The 14,732-nt window shown below is 41.8% G+C and overlaps 1 protein-coding gene across 1 annotated transcript in view; it reads right to left on the bottom strand.

Moving 5' to 3' along the window:
* Positions 1-3,243: 3,243 nt before the first annotated feature.
* The window catches only part of tgfbr1b (transforming growth factor, beta receptor 1 b), a 69,485-nt gene continuing 57,996 nt past the window's right edge, over positions 3,244-14,732 (bottom strand). Inside the window, exon 9 of the mRNA XM_023430708.2 lies at positions 3,244-10,796. Coding sequence (XP_023286476.1) covers positions 10,671-10,796 — 126 coding nt within the window. The 3' untranslated portion in view covers positions 3,244-10,670. The remainder of the gene's footprint in view (positions 10,797-14,732) is intronic.

Raw genomic sequence — 14,732 nt, forward strand, 5'->3', positions numbered from 1 at the left:
ACCAGTGTTGGTGAAATAACAAGCTAACACTGGAAATGAAAGGGCACGCTATCAGCTAGCTATCATTATTTAGCAAAACTTAAGGCAAATTAACTAAGCTACAAGCTAGACAGTTAGCGACTGCTACTTACATTTACTTATGTCGGCGCGAGGCGGGAGAGCGGAGGCGTGAGGACGGAGCCACTGATGGCGTGAGGCAGGAGAGACGCACGTTCAGCTAACGTCAAGGTTAAGAAATGGTGCAGTGTCTGAAATCGTATCACAAGATTCTTCCAGGTATGTAAATAATATAATATTGGAAATATATTGTAATATTTACAATTACAGATAATATTGATATATAAATGTTTCAACCCACTGAACTGTTGTTTTTCTTCCATCAGCCTTTCCATTCAGAGCCATGGATGTTTTATAAGAACTGGATACCGGATCAAAAATGGCGCCCGTTCATTTCTATAGAAGTTGCTCACCTGGCGCATACCGTGGATCTATTACAAGAACTTCTTATTATAATACATCCACGTCCAGATTGCAGCCAAATTATAATGGTAGTGGTAGATTCCTGGTTGTTCCATCACTGTAAGAGACATCAGCTAAAATTAGTGTGTTTGAAAGAAAAAAGGAAAAATTGTGTGTTTGATGCTCAACAAAACAATGAGGTATATTTTGGCTGCACTCTGTGTGGAAAGGTTGACAGAAGAAAAAAAGATGACAGCAAAAGAACAATAAATACAGAAATAGCACCATAAACGTAAAAAATGGAGCAGGAGTAAAAATAGAGCATGAGAAGAAAACATGAATAAAACTAAAAACACACAGTTTAAGATTAAGATGAAGGAGGTAAGTGTGTGTGTGTGTGTGTGTGTGTGTGTGTGTGTGTGTGTGTGTGTGTGTGGCCTGCTTCCTGTGTCACTTCAGTTTGGTAGCTTGTAAATCAGAGCTGTCTTTAGGTGGCTACACTTCATCAGGTCTGTCTCTAAAATCCGTGGAGCTGATGGATCAAAATGAAGCTCAGTGCTGCAGCACGGGTTCAGTCCACGTCAGAACAGACTGCAGTCAATTCCTCACACAAATGAGCCGTTGGCCTCCGGTTAGTCACTGTCAAAGGAATCGATGCTGGGATTAAGTTGCAGTTGCAATGCTTCATTATCCTGATAAATACATATCACCGGCTTATACAGAGCTAACAGACAACAAGAGGCTTTGGTTACAGAGAGGAAGTGACACATTGAGTCTCATAACAAGTGCAACCCGACTACACAGAGGTGCAGGCTGGGATGCCATAACATACAGCTGAATGGGCGGCAGGTGCTCCACCGTGGTCACAGCCACATTAGCATCTTGCTCTGTGATCTTGGTGCAGTCGGGGGATTTCCATCGATCGCTTCCTTTGCCCCCATCTGCTGCTCTGTAAGCCTTTCAGGCAGTGATACATTCAAATGACATTTTTGACTGCTCTCCATAGGCTTTACATTTTAATGTGCAAGTTCTCGGAGCGAAATGAAACAAGGCCTGTGAGACGGACATCTGTCGTCACCGTTCTCAGTGAGATTTATCCTCCTAATCAAAGTATCTCCCTCCCTAACAGCTCGGCTCTTACTGCACACACCTGCTGATTGCTGAAGACTCCTGGTGTATTTTTCTCTGCTCACAGCATCCACCTGCGGGCTCCGTTCCCCACATTTCCCATGGGAGATTGGTATTGATCGCTCCCCGAGCTCCCATCTGCTGCTCAGTCTGCTTTACAGGGACTGACACAAAATATACTGGATTTTCCTGTTCTCAATGAATACGAGGTTCAAATACCATGATTGTGCATGGATCATCCAAAATGTAGTCGGACTTGAGAGTAATATTTTAATTTGTACTGAACCTTGACAACACTGGGGACATGTCACCACCACTTTTTGAAATGGCCGATTTCGCCCTTGTCACTTTTTAAAAGCATAATTTGTTAAAAATGTTCTGAAAAATATCTTTGAGAGAAACTCATCAATATTTAAACCTGATGCTTAAAATGAGTCGGTTGGGCCTGAACTTTGTTTCTCTAATGTTTTTCCTCACAGTGGATATCATTATCAACGGTGCTCTCTACAGTAGATGTGATGTTGGCATTGGTTGACTGACATGGTCGGATGCATATGGATGAATGTTACTTGTGGGTCAACGTGAGGTTTCGTTTTGTCTCGGCTACGCCCCTTTTATTTCCGCCATAATTATCCACGCTGACCTGATTATGTTGCATAAAATCACATATGTTGAGGACACGTTTAAAGAATGTTTTTCCATCTGAGCCTTTATGTCCTCTTGTCCTTTTCAACACAAAGTGACGCCCTCGTTGTCGGGTCATGTCAAAGCTTGGTTCATTGGTTTTCAGCCACTAGGAGCTGGACAGCTTAAAGACCCACAGTCTGACATATTGTCACCTTAGGGTGAATATGTTAGCAAAGCTTTTCACTGAAAACAGCTGCCTGCTGTAGCTGGAACTAAACGATGCTACACAGCTATGAAGAGACGCATTATCATCCAATAATTTGAATACATTCTAATTTAACCTCCTAAGACCCGAGCTCTATTCTTTGCTATTTAGGCTGATTGGGACCTGAGAAAAATGATGTGCACATATGAGGACATTAGTTTTAAATTTCGATTACTGAGTGGCAGTATAATATCCTCATATGTGGTCACCAGGCCCTTGTTGAGAAAAAGTTAGTATTGTGGTCTAGAGAACCCAAAATGTGAGGCCCACATATGTGGACGCCAGGTCCTAGGAGGTTAAAAAATATTGTTGAATTCAGCTTTAAATAAATACATTTTTATCAAACTAATTTTCAAAACGAGTAAAGACGTGCGCAAAGTTCATCTTTAGTGTCGAGTCAGGCAGAAACCTTGTTGTAAAAACATGACGTCTGTAGCTACAGAGCAATGCCAGACAATATTATCAGTACTCAGCCAATCAGCCAATTGATCATGGGTACTCATGTTGTTGTTACTTCACAATAAGAGCGCAATGTTCCTAAAGATAACTCCATCTGAGAACACCAGAGTCGATCTTGTGTTGTTTGAAGAACCAGGATTATTGCATCAGGATTAGTTAAGCCATGTTTACAGACTGTGTTTGCAGATTCTGAAACAGCAGCTGGTGGTTCAGTCATACAGATCCTCCTCTTTAAAGGTCTGGTTTCAGGTTTTCATCAAGAGGTTAACTGACTTCCTGTAGCTAAGAAATAAACAAAGACAGGATTTGTATTGAAACCTTGTTTCTTTATTCACACCATTTTCTACTCCAGCTATGTTAGAAGTTAACATAAGTGTCAATCCTCTAGTTCCTATGCTGATCTCTCATTCATCTGTACACACTATATAAAAAAGTCAAGATTATATGTTTAGAAATCCAAGAGTTGTGAGGTGAGGAGGGTTCAACAGTTGTTGAGGGGTTTTCGCTGTAGGCGTGTACAGTCCCTCCCCTCACGTCCAGCCTCCTCCGCCTCCACTTTAACTCTTTTTTTTCTTTTTTTTTCGTTAAACAAAAAGAATATATTGAACAAGGCATTTGTACCAGAGCTCAGAAAGGGGCTTGGACATTTGTAAAGCGCTTTGACTGTACAGCTCACGCAGAACACAACCAACAAGGTCATATACAAGAGCATGGTAAAAGAGGAATAGTATACTGCTTGGGCACAACACAAACACAATACAATGCCATTTGACAAAAAAAGTACCATTGAAAAGAAAAACAAATTATTCTCTTCAACTTTTTTAAGCATTTCATAGAAACAAAAGAGAAAGATAAATTGCAAACTTGGAGTAAACAAATCAAGAATATATATATACAGTGAGGTAAAACACATTGGTCTTTAAAAGGAGGTATTTTCTTTTTGATTAAGTGACCTTTTTAATATGTTAATTATGCTTTTTAAGATCTTCTCAGCTTTTGGATGACATCTATAAAGCAGGTAATGCAGACATCAATGCAGACACACAATCACATGCAGTCTCGTCATTCGAGGTGAAAAGTAAAAGAAGTCTTGTCAAACTTAGGCACCAAATAAAACATGATAAAGCTTTCTGCTACCCTTGTTGCCACAAAGGCCTCACTGCAGCGTCGAACTGGAGAAGAAAACTCTTTGTAGCCGAGCGAACCCCGAGCCCTTTAGTGACCCAAACCGCTCTTCGCGTCAACAGTAACACGTTCCCTGGCTTTTGACCACTGCAGATGCTTCAGCAGAGACCGTTAATCAGCAGACGATGGAGGGCAACCATGAAGGGAGAATGATTTAATCCTTTGACCCTAACGCGGACCTCATCACAGTGTGTGGATCATGCTAGCATAGATAGGTCATTCAACCTTGTGTGATCCAGTGGGACTGAGTGGGCAGACATGATTGGGCCCAGACTTTGCATAACAAGAGAAAGAGACATAGATAGAAACAGACCCGTGCGGCGGATATTTGCATGCTCACAAAGTTGCTGCCATGACCTTTGGGCTGAGTTATGCAGGTTGTGCTCGGATTGGTTTGTTGACTCTGAGAGGGCTGATACATTCACGGCTGTGGGAATTTCTCAGTGCGTGGTTTGAAGCGGTAGAGCTGCTGGCATAGTTTATGTTACCTCCCTATTTTGGCCCTCCATCAGTGCACACGGAGCAGAAGAACCTGCTTGTTTTTATACCTTTGAGCTTCCAAAGTAAAGCATGAAAAGGCTGCATATTTGACTAGAGCGCATCTCATCGTACGGGTTTGAGTCACTAAACGCCGCTCCCATTCACAACCCTCATCCGTGTTGACCAGTGGACCGAGGTTTGATATTGCATGACAGCTGCGTATCAGCAGCGTCCGTCCCACCTTTAATCTGAGCTACGGAGAGAAAAGGCAAGGACAGATTCTCAAAGAGGAGGTACAGCGGGTACATTTTTAAAAAGGTTCAGTGATCGAAACACCTACGCAAAAAATACCTTGCATGTTCAATCTCAGTGAACGTCCTGAAGTCAATGTATGCTCAAAACAGAGTAGTTGGTAAAAAATGTCGATCGGTCACGTCTGAACGCAAAAGTGTTAACAGCTTTCAGACAGTCTCTCCTGGAACACATTCATGATGTCGGTCGGATCGGTGGTTTTCGGAAAGGTAAAGGAACATTGGATGCAGCTGCCCCCCCCCGAATCTGGACAGTCCTATAAGGGAAACTCCACTGACTGGTCCAGTTGCATTGTGTTCGGGTTTGAGTCAGTATCAGAATGCCAAATTGATGGAGTGCTCTTGAAGACACTCTTCAAGCGCTTTCGTCAATTTTTGTAACTTTCCAAAAACCGACAAGCTGAGTAGTGTGCAGCCACGTAGAGGTGAGGCAGTTTGAATCATTCTCCGCAAAACTACTTCCGTCTCGTGTACATCTGAGGACAACGCCATGAACACCTCAGAGGAGAGACCGTCTACAAGTGTGAACCGCTGTCCCCATTTGTGCATCATACCAACTACTTTGTTTCAAGCACACCCTAAAATGTAAGATCCGAGTTTAGAGAGATGAAGAAGTAAAATCATGCAGGGATAGATGGGAGTTGGTTGGCCCGTTATGGAGCGAGTGAACCGGCTGCAGTGAAGTGTGGCCCTTGTAGCTAGGAGATATCTGTTATGTCAATTAGAGAATGACATGGAATGACAAGAGAGAAAGGCAAGAGAGAATCAAGGAAAGAAAGACTGTTGTATAAAGACCACAAGAGAAAAAACAGTTGGGTGCAAACATCTTTTTACAGTTAAGTCATCTTGGGTTCTGAAAAGAAAAAGTACAAGGCTGCTGGTGACTTTAAGACAGAATGAAGGTTGTCCTATTAGAGGCATACCAGAGGTGCTGTTGAGTTGAGCTTTTGTTGTTGCTAATGTCCCAGAGAATGACATTGCTAATGGAGCACACACACTATACGGTCTCAATCCCACCCCAAGGCCCAGCAGGGATAGCCAGGGCTTACTTAAAGGGATACTTTGAGATTTGAAATTTAGAGTTTCCCACACACCCCCCCCCCCTTTCCCCCAAACCCACATGGCTTAGAAAGACAAATCCTTGGCCCTGGTTTTCCCTGGTAAGACCCAGTTGGCCCATTAGTTTACACATTTAACATTGAGTTCAGCATAGTCTCACCCTTTTTGTATTTAATATAGCAGCGATATCCACTTTACTTTCTTCAAATATCAGGATAGCTTCTTCTTCTGCTGTTTACTCCACAAGATATTTACAAGGCTTATGTCACTTCCTGCCACTGCTGCACCATTTCTACATATTTAATAATACTTCATTCACGAGAACGACTCTGAACGGTGGGACTACACAGGTGGGCACGTCACACCTTAACAGCTTGTTGTCAAAGTTTTTTTTCTTTTTCTTTTTTAACCAAAGTCTCAATTTTTTTTTTTAAGGATGATAAGGGAATTGCTGAATGAACCTGTAGCAACTGAAAATGTAATTTTTACAGAAATGGATTTTTCACATTAGAAATGTTTTGATATTTTCCTTCAGCCAACAGGATGTGGTGCAGGTCGTGTCTTTTTCTTTAGAAACATAAATCAAGTTTGCTGTTAGGTGTTCAAACATTATTCTGAACTCTTCTAGGACTTTTCATCAGTGGCTTAAAAGGTGTTGTCGCTCCTGACTTCCTGTTGTGCTGAGCTTAGGGTTTCCTCGCGGGGAGTCACTGATCAAAGCCTGGACATACTCGACATTAAGATACTGATCGATTCCACGATTTGGCTGACTGAACTTTATCTGCTGAAGGATCGCTGGATACCTCTGAAAGTTGTCGAATAACTGGAGATTTTTTTATTTGTTTGTTTCAATTTGTGGTTAAAAAAAAATCAAATCTCAGAACTGATGCTGAAAAATCATTTCAGACAGAAACCACTGATGCAGCCTGGAGAGTAATGGGAACTAGGCTTCCTCTGACTGACAATAACTGCCTTAAAAAGAGGTGCATTAGTGCTGCTATGACGTCATCTTGTAATTAAATGCTCAAAAGGTTTTATTATATTTTTTAGAGGGGCAGTGCAGTTTTTAATTTTGACGGATTATGACATTTATCTATGTGTTATTACATTATCAGTTGCTTTAAGGCCATCAACGGGGTGGGGGGGGGTGGGGGTGTTTATGGAGAGAAAGTACTTTTTACTGAACAAGTCTCTCAACAAGGATTGCCCCCCCCCCCCCTCTCTAAACCTGGGCTTCTAGTGGAGGAAAATATCTCTAAATGCATTTCCAACTGTGTGGGACTCAAAAGTGGAGAGAACAAACTCCTCCGAATCCCACTGATAGATTGGCACAGTGGTTTTCAGCCATGCTCCATGGAGGCTGCAGCTTTTCCAATCTACAGCGACTGATTGAACCGATCCTCACTTTGAACCAGGGAGGAAGAGTTCATCAGTGAAACGAGCTCCGCGAACACCGACTGAAAAACAAACTCTTTAACACACTTCAGCAAATCTTGTAGAGGACTGCCTACCGGATGACAAATGCGCTGGATTTGCGTCAGAGCAACATGGCACAGAATGATTCAGATTCAGGCAATCTGAGGATATTTACATCCAACGGCAGCTCTCACCTCGACTCGGAGAGCGAGGTGGACAACTAAGTAGCAGCACATCAATACATTATGTATCCATTATGTAAGAGAAACAATGGAGACAGACGGACTCGCGGACGTCCAAATTGCCACACAGGTAAACCCGCAGTGGTTCAGAAGTGCACTTATTGCTGAACAATCAAGAGACTGTGGGATTTCTTTGAGTGCAGCACTGTCCGGCAGGTCTAATTTACTGGGTGCATTAATTATTGACGGTTTAATACTTTGTGTATTTAAACCGTCTCTAATCATGCATTTTATTTCGACCTGTGCTGAGAGACAAGTGCTTTCGATGGACTAATCTGCAGAGAGAAGATAGAGTGGGTTTAGATGTCTGGCAATGTGGCAACAGGACAAACACTTGACTGAAACAAACTTACATCAGGTGCTACATATATTTTTTTCGTCCTATAGATAGAATCATGACACTACCTTTAGTAGACTTTAGCTTTAGTAATCAATTTATATATACATACATATATACGTATATATGTGTGTGTATATTTATCTTTAAAAATAAAAAATAAAACAAAAATAAAAGGGAAAAAAAAAATAAGAGCAGTTTTTGACTCTTATGCGTTGGTCCCTTAAGGCTTGCTAAGCTGAAATGATAAAATTGTCCATTTTACGCACATTTTTTTTCATCTTTTTTCTCGTAAATGTACATTCTGGTAGAAAAAGACCTTGCCACAAAAAAAAAAAAAAAGAACAAAATGATAAACAACCTGGAAAACCTATGGCTTAGTAAATATCCGTTTGCTATATTTAAATGAATGTACCTCACTGTTTTTTTTTTTGTTGATTATCCTACAGAGAAGAAAACACTTGAAAGGTCGATTCGCGCTGCTGCGCTGTCAACGGCACAAACACGTGAGAGAACAAAAAAACAGGAATCCAAGAGTTTACATTTATAGGGCAACATCAGTAATGCTTACAAGTCTTTGTGTGTCTTTTCGAAGCCGCCGTTAAGCTTTTGTGGTGAAGTTTTTCCAACGAGACACAGTTTGAGGTGCTGGAGCTCAGTTTCCAGACTCAGTCCACTGAGAGGAGAAGCTGTACAATGAGTTGTTGCTGAGGTGGTCAGGTGTTCAGGTGTTCAGGTGAGGGGGGAGGGGAGGTTGACGAAATGGCACCAGAGAGTCGGCTGGGTTGTGGGTGCTGTGCTGCGGTGTGTGTGTGTGTCCCTTCTTGCTTCCCGTCCCTACGTCGTGGGTGTGCATAGTACGAGCTTGCTGTTTGCTCGGCAGGGCTCCCGCAGGCCTCGTCCTCCGACACACACACACACACACACACACACACACACAGAGCTGCATACACGCGAGAACACACCCACCCCACAGCAGCCGACATGAGAGGAATCGGGTTTTTAAAGCACTGGCACTTTCCGGTAACAGCTGGCTTGGAAGGCATGGTGGCAGCTGATTGTTGTTGTTGTTGTTGTTGTTGCCGTTTGTGGTTTAGCAGAGCAGAGTATAGAAAATAGACACATTTATCTACTGTATATTGCATATGTTGCAGCATGTTCGCCAAAAATGAATGAGGTCATCATGTCCAGTTTTAGTTTTGCAAAAAAGATCCCCTGCCACCGAAAAGAAAATTCAAAAAAACAACACAATAAATTAAACTGACCTGTCCGTCTCCCTGACGATATCAGGGGAGACGGGGAAGTACAACAGTAACATATGAAAAACAGGTGCAAAATTGTTGCAGAGATGAGAGATTCTGCTCACTACTCGACTACATGAAGCCAACGTTGGTGTGAAGCCCACAGGGCGGCTCGCACGCTGTCCCATGATCCCCCGGTCCTCGCTTCAGTCCCCAGTGCTGCTGTGACACGACTCGAGAGCGGGGCTGCAAACGACCTCATGGCGCTTTACTTCGTTAAATGATCTTTACTCTGAAATACTGTTGGTTAAGTCGAGGTTTTCGTCCATTCTCTGACATTGAAGAAACCTTGCAGCTGTTCCTATTAAACTGGTGAGTTATTTAGTGTCAGTCAAAACTGAAGCTTCTGGCTTGATCGTTTATTCTTGGCGTGTTTCCAAGATTGAATTTTTCTTTTTTATCTTTTAAATTGGCTTGAATTTTTACATCCAAAAATGTAATATTTTTGTCTGTTTAATGAATTAAACCACAAACATTCAGATAGTTGTTTTCATGGTCAAAATGTTCAATGCTTTGAATAAGTGTTCAGCAGTGGTTGAATTTCACAATAAGATATTCTGGTGTTAATAACAGAGTTGTGGCGGCAGGGAACAGTTACATTCACTGAAGAACGTATGTTTGAATATTTTTCTCACTCTTTGAAATCTGATTATTTGATGAGGATGTAAATGAGCGCCGTGCAGCCCCTCTGAAGAGCAGCTGAACCCTCTGTAGCAAAGGATGAAACGCTAATATACAGATGAGGAGGTGATGATGAAGATGTGAGGGGATGAGGGTGAAGCTCCGGCAGCTCAGAGGTCTCCCAGGTGATTCCCAGCTACCTGTCTGGCCTTTAGTTCACCCGGTGAGGCCTGAGCTCACACAGGTTGGGTGGAGTCTGGCGGGGGGGGCGGGGGGCTGAGATGGACCAGGTGCCTCTGTGGGTCTTCATGGGATGAATATAGTAAATGAACACGGAGGATAATGAGTGGAGGCATCTTTTAATGCCTCTTTTATCCCCTTCAGAAACAAACACCCCTCATCAGATCCATCCATCCATCGATCCAGCCATCCATGTGTGTGTGTCAGAGCAACGCACACACACTGATGGTTCCTGAGTTTCAGGTGCAGGATTCATCAGTTTGTCAATGAATGAAATGGAAAAAAAAAAAAAAAAGAGCACGAGGGGAAAAATATTCTTCACTTCTCTTCAAACCAAAGGGGAGGAGCAACCGATGAGTAATAATGAAGATAATAATGCTGTAATGCTAACGATATGGATGCTAGTCAGAGGTGTGTGTGTGCGTGTGTATGTGTGTGTGTATGTATGTGTATGTGTGTGTGTGTGTGTGTGTGTGTGTGTGTGTGTGTGTGTGCGTATGTATGTATGTGTGTGTACGTGTGTGTGTTTGGTAGTTGTGTCTACATCTTGATTCCCTCCTGTTGGCTGAGCTGGGACAGGGTCTTCTTGATTCGGAGAGCGGTGAGTCGGGCGGCGCCGTTGGCGTACCAGCACTCCCTCATGATCTTCGCCATCACCCGCAGGGCCTGCAGGGGAGAGACGGGACCCAAGTTACTACGACTCAATAACATGATGGTCAACAGTTTTTTTTTTTTTTTAAACTTTATTAACTCACAAAATACAGAAACTAGAACCACCTCCTCGTGGTCGTATCCCTCCGCCACTCAGACTAGATTCAGATTAATCCCCGTTTATCCTGAGTCACAGAAAATATCAACCATTTGTGTGAAGTCTTGAGTAATGGCTAAAAAGTGTTTCTAAGGTCACACTGACCTTTGACCTCTATCAGCCAAAAACCAATCAGTTCGTCCTTGAGTCCAGGTGAACGTTTTTATCAGATTTGAAGAAATCCCCTCAAAGCGTTTAAAAGGCCAAAATCATGTTTTGTTGGGTCACCGTGACCTTCACCTTTGACCTTTAGCCACCAAAATCTAATCACTTCAACCTTGCATCCCAGTGAATGAAGAAGTTCTGTCAAAGCGTTACTGAGATATCGTGTCCTCGAGAAAGGGACAGATAGCCGAACAACCTGAAAACAAAATGTCTCCAGAGCAGAGGAATAAAAACTAAAGTTAGAACAACTAATAAACCAATCCTAAACCAATGGACCCCTAAATCAATATCAGCCAAAAGTTAATTGTTCATGTGCTTTAACTTTGGATCTTTTGTTACAACACAAACAAAACCATAACAGCCACAGAAACAGCAGCACTGGGACAGATGTGGACAGATGTGGAGGAGAAACATCTGTGAAAGTTTTTAAAAAGAAGTAGTAAGAAGTTAAGTTTCGATTTAACTTCTCATACGTATGATCAGGACTGGAGTCGAGGAAAGATTTTATAGTTTCAATATATGAGACGTTCTTTAACGTCGTGTCCTGACCGTCGGCCCTGAAACAGCAACTGTTCCTCCTCTGTTCTTAGCTTTACGTTATATAAACATTATTCTAATTTAATTATTTCTCAGTTTGATTTGGTTTTTTTCTTTTTTAAAAAAGGAAACTCTTTCCTCTCGTCTCCAACTAGACGTTTAAACAGACTGTGAAATAAGAGCTGAAGCTTCCAGAGTTTACACTCATCTCTTCACGTCTCCCTCAGTGGGGCTGTAAACAGCATCTGGTATGTATGAGTCCACGTACGTGTACGAGTGTGTGTGTGTGTGTGTGTGTGTGTGTGTCTGTCTCTCAGTCTTCCTCAGTGTCTGACTGGTGAGTTGCATCATCTGTGAAACTTCCTACAGTGCTCATTAAGACAGCCGACACACACTCCAGTCCTCCATTCATCAGGTGGACGAGAGCCAACTGCACACTGCCATAAACAAGCCATCTGAGACACACACACAGACACACACACACACACACACACACACACACACACACACACACACACACACAGACACACACACCTTATTTATCTCATTCTGTCTGTTATGTAACTCCTCTGACAGAGACATGGAGAATATTAGCTCCAGGCTCTTCAAAATTAGACACCTTAACTCCATCAGTGTTACCATGGTAACAATCAGTGACACCTGTGCTGACCAGCAGCACCCGACAACAAGAATCAGGAAAACATGGCTGATAATTTGTGGTTTGCTAACGTTGTGATGGAGAGAGTGAGGAGAAGGAAAAGAGTTTTTTGAGATGGCAGCCATTTTTATTCTGTTTGCAATCAGATTTTTTATTTAATTTTTTCTCTCTTCAAGTAAAACATCCTTGTAACTGTTGAATTCTTCCTAAAGACAAACACTTTCTGCTGAAGGGAAACCGAGCTGAGCGGCTGGATGTAGTTGAAAAAAGTCTTAATTTACCCAGAATTCATTGCTTAAGTTAGTCAAGGGCTAAACTGTTTTGTGCACAAGATGAATTCAGACTCAGTCGATCTGAAGTCTGACTGTTTGTTCTAAGTCCGTCTCTGTTGAACCGACCTCTGAACTTTTGTCTCACTGCTACTTTAAGTTCATTTCATTATTTGACCATGTTTAATACGAACATCTATATATAAATATATATATACATATATATGACAGGTCTGCTTTTATCTGCCATTCTGATTTACAGCTGAATGGTGGAGGAACGCTGCCGTTAGAACCAGGAACGACTGAGACACTGAAGGATCTTAATTCTGGGTCTCAAATGGATCCACTTCAGATTCTCTGATCACATTTAGTCACAAGGAGCCACACAGGAACATTTCAGCCGTTAGTGCTGATTAGTGTCTGCACACTGAGGAGAGATGATAGCAGAGAGGGAAACAGTGACTCATCGTTTTCGTTTAGGCTGTTCTTTCTTAAAAAATAAAATATGAAATTGGACATGAGAGATAATTATCTCTGCATGAGTCTTTCCAGCGCTTCAGTTACAACATCCTGAAGTTTCATGGTTCTGTATAAACTACATACTGGCACCTGGGTAAATGTTGTTGTCTGATTAAAAATAATAAGTTTTGACAGAAATATCTGCAGCAGAAATAATGGAAACTGTTTAATTACTTATTTATTTTATCATCCGACAAGTTGCAGAAGTTGAGAGATAGTTTGTTCCTCTGTGTTTTTCTGTGACAACATTAATTAAAAATACTAACGCACTAATATTACGAGCCGTGGGTGTTGTCTGAACCTTACACAAAAATTTGACGTCGAGCTGCGTTCACAAACAAACAAACACTCTGTGTCTGGTTTCACCTTACTGAACCTGTTTGTCAGTCTGTGTCATTATCAGTCTGTGGATCATTGCTGTGTGAATGTGAGAGGCGTGTGTGTGTGTGTGTGTGTGTGTGTGTGTGTGTGTGTTTTGAGACATTCCTGAGTTCATCTCCAGACCAAACAGTGAAACCAGATCCCAGTTACATAAAGTGAATGAACTGTTCACAGTGTAACAGTCGATGATCTGGGTGAAGATGAACAGTGGAGATAAAACTGGAGGTTTTCACCAGCGGGAAAATACAAACCCAAATCTGATTCATCTTTAGATTTTATTTTAATTAATTTAATTTATTTTTTACAGAGAGGTTCAGATCCTTTGTCCCCACTGCCATCAGTGTTCATGAGGTGGCTCATGAACTGGACCAATTTATCATTGTTTATCATTTATTATTAACCATTATTATTATTACTAATGAGCTGCTGGGCACCTGAACCTGTGTGTGTTAGTTTTTGTTTATAATGGAAGGGGGTTGGTCTGAAGTATCTGACAAAATAAGAGAAATTTACTGAAAACATGGAGCCTGATTGGTGCACGTTGCATAATAAAAAGAAGAGTGAGGGCGACGGGAGCAGGTTCTGATGTCAAGTTAAATGTCCACGATTAAAAAACTGCAGCAACAGTGTCTCTGGCTTTAGAAAAGGGGGCGGGGCTTGGTAACTGCTTTGTTGTGACATCACAAAGTTCCAGAAGTCCTGACGGCTGGTTTTAAGGCTCAGTTTCTGAATACAGGCTGTGTGCATTTCTCTGTGGACTGAGGCTTTGATACTTTCACAGTATTAATATAGAAGCTAGAGCTGATCTATAATCACACTACACATGGACACAGACCTTTACACTGGAGGAGCTTTAATGTTTCCCAGCAACAGTCAGCAGCTTCATCCTGCTGTTATTGAGGATGACCCTGACGGAGACGTCCTCAGCTGATCGTCAGGATCTGCATCAGGTCTCATCCGATTTTAATTTAATCAGTTTCAGCTAAAATAACAAATCAAATCTGGATCCCTTCATTACTGATCAGCTGTCACTAATCAATGTTAATTCAGTGAGTAATTTGAACTTGACTGTTGTCGGTTTGTCAAAGATAGCTTGTGAGGGAAGAAGCTCCACTCTGTAACAACACTGAACAACCACAAGTATTTATTTAGTTTTAACAAATCCACCAGAGTGAGACGTCACTGTCAGGGTCGGTCCAATTAAACTTTTCATAACATTTAAGATCATAAACTTTGTATTTTGACTTTCACTATTTGGGTCAAGA

The sequence above is a fragment of the Seriola lalandi genome, unplaced genomic scaffold, assembly GCF_002814215.2.
Source record: "Seriola lalandi dorsalis isolate HSWRI2012SDOR001 ecotype SW California unplaced genomic scaffold, Sedor1 jcf7180002054909, whole genome shotgun sequence".
Lineage (NCBI taxonomy): Eukaryota > Metazoa > Chordata > Actinopteri > Carangiformes > Carangidae > Seriola > Seriola lalandi.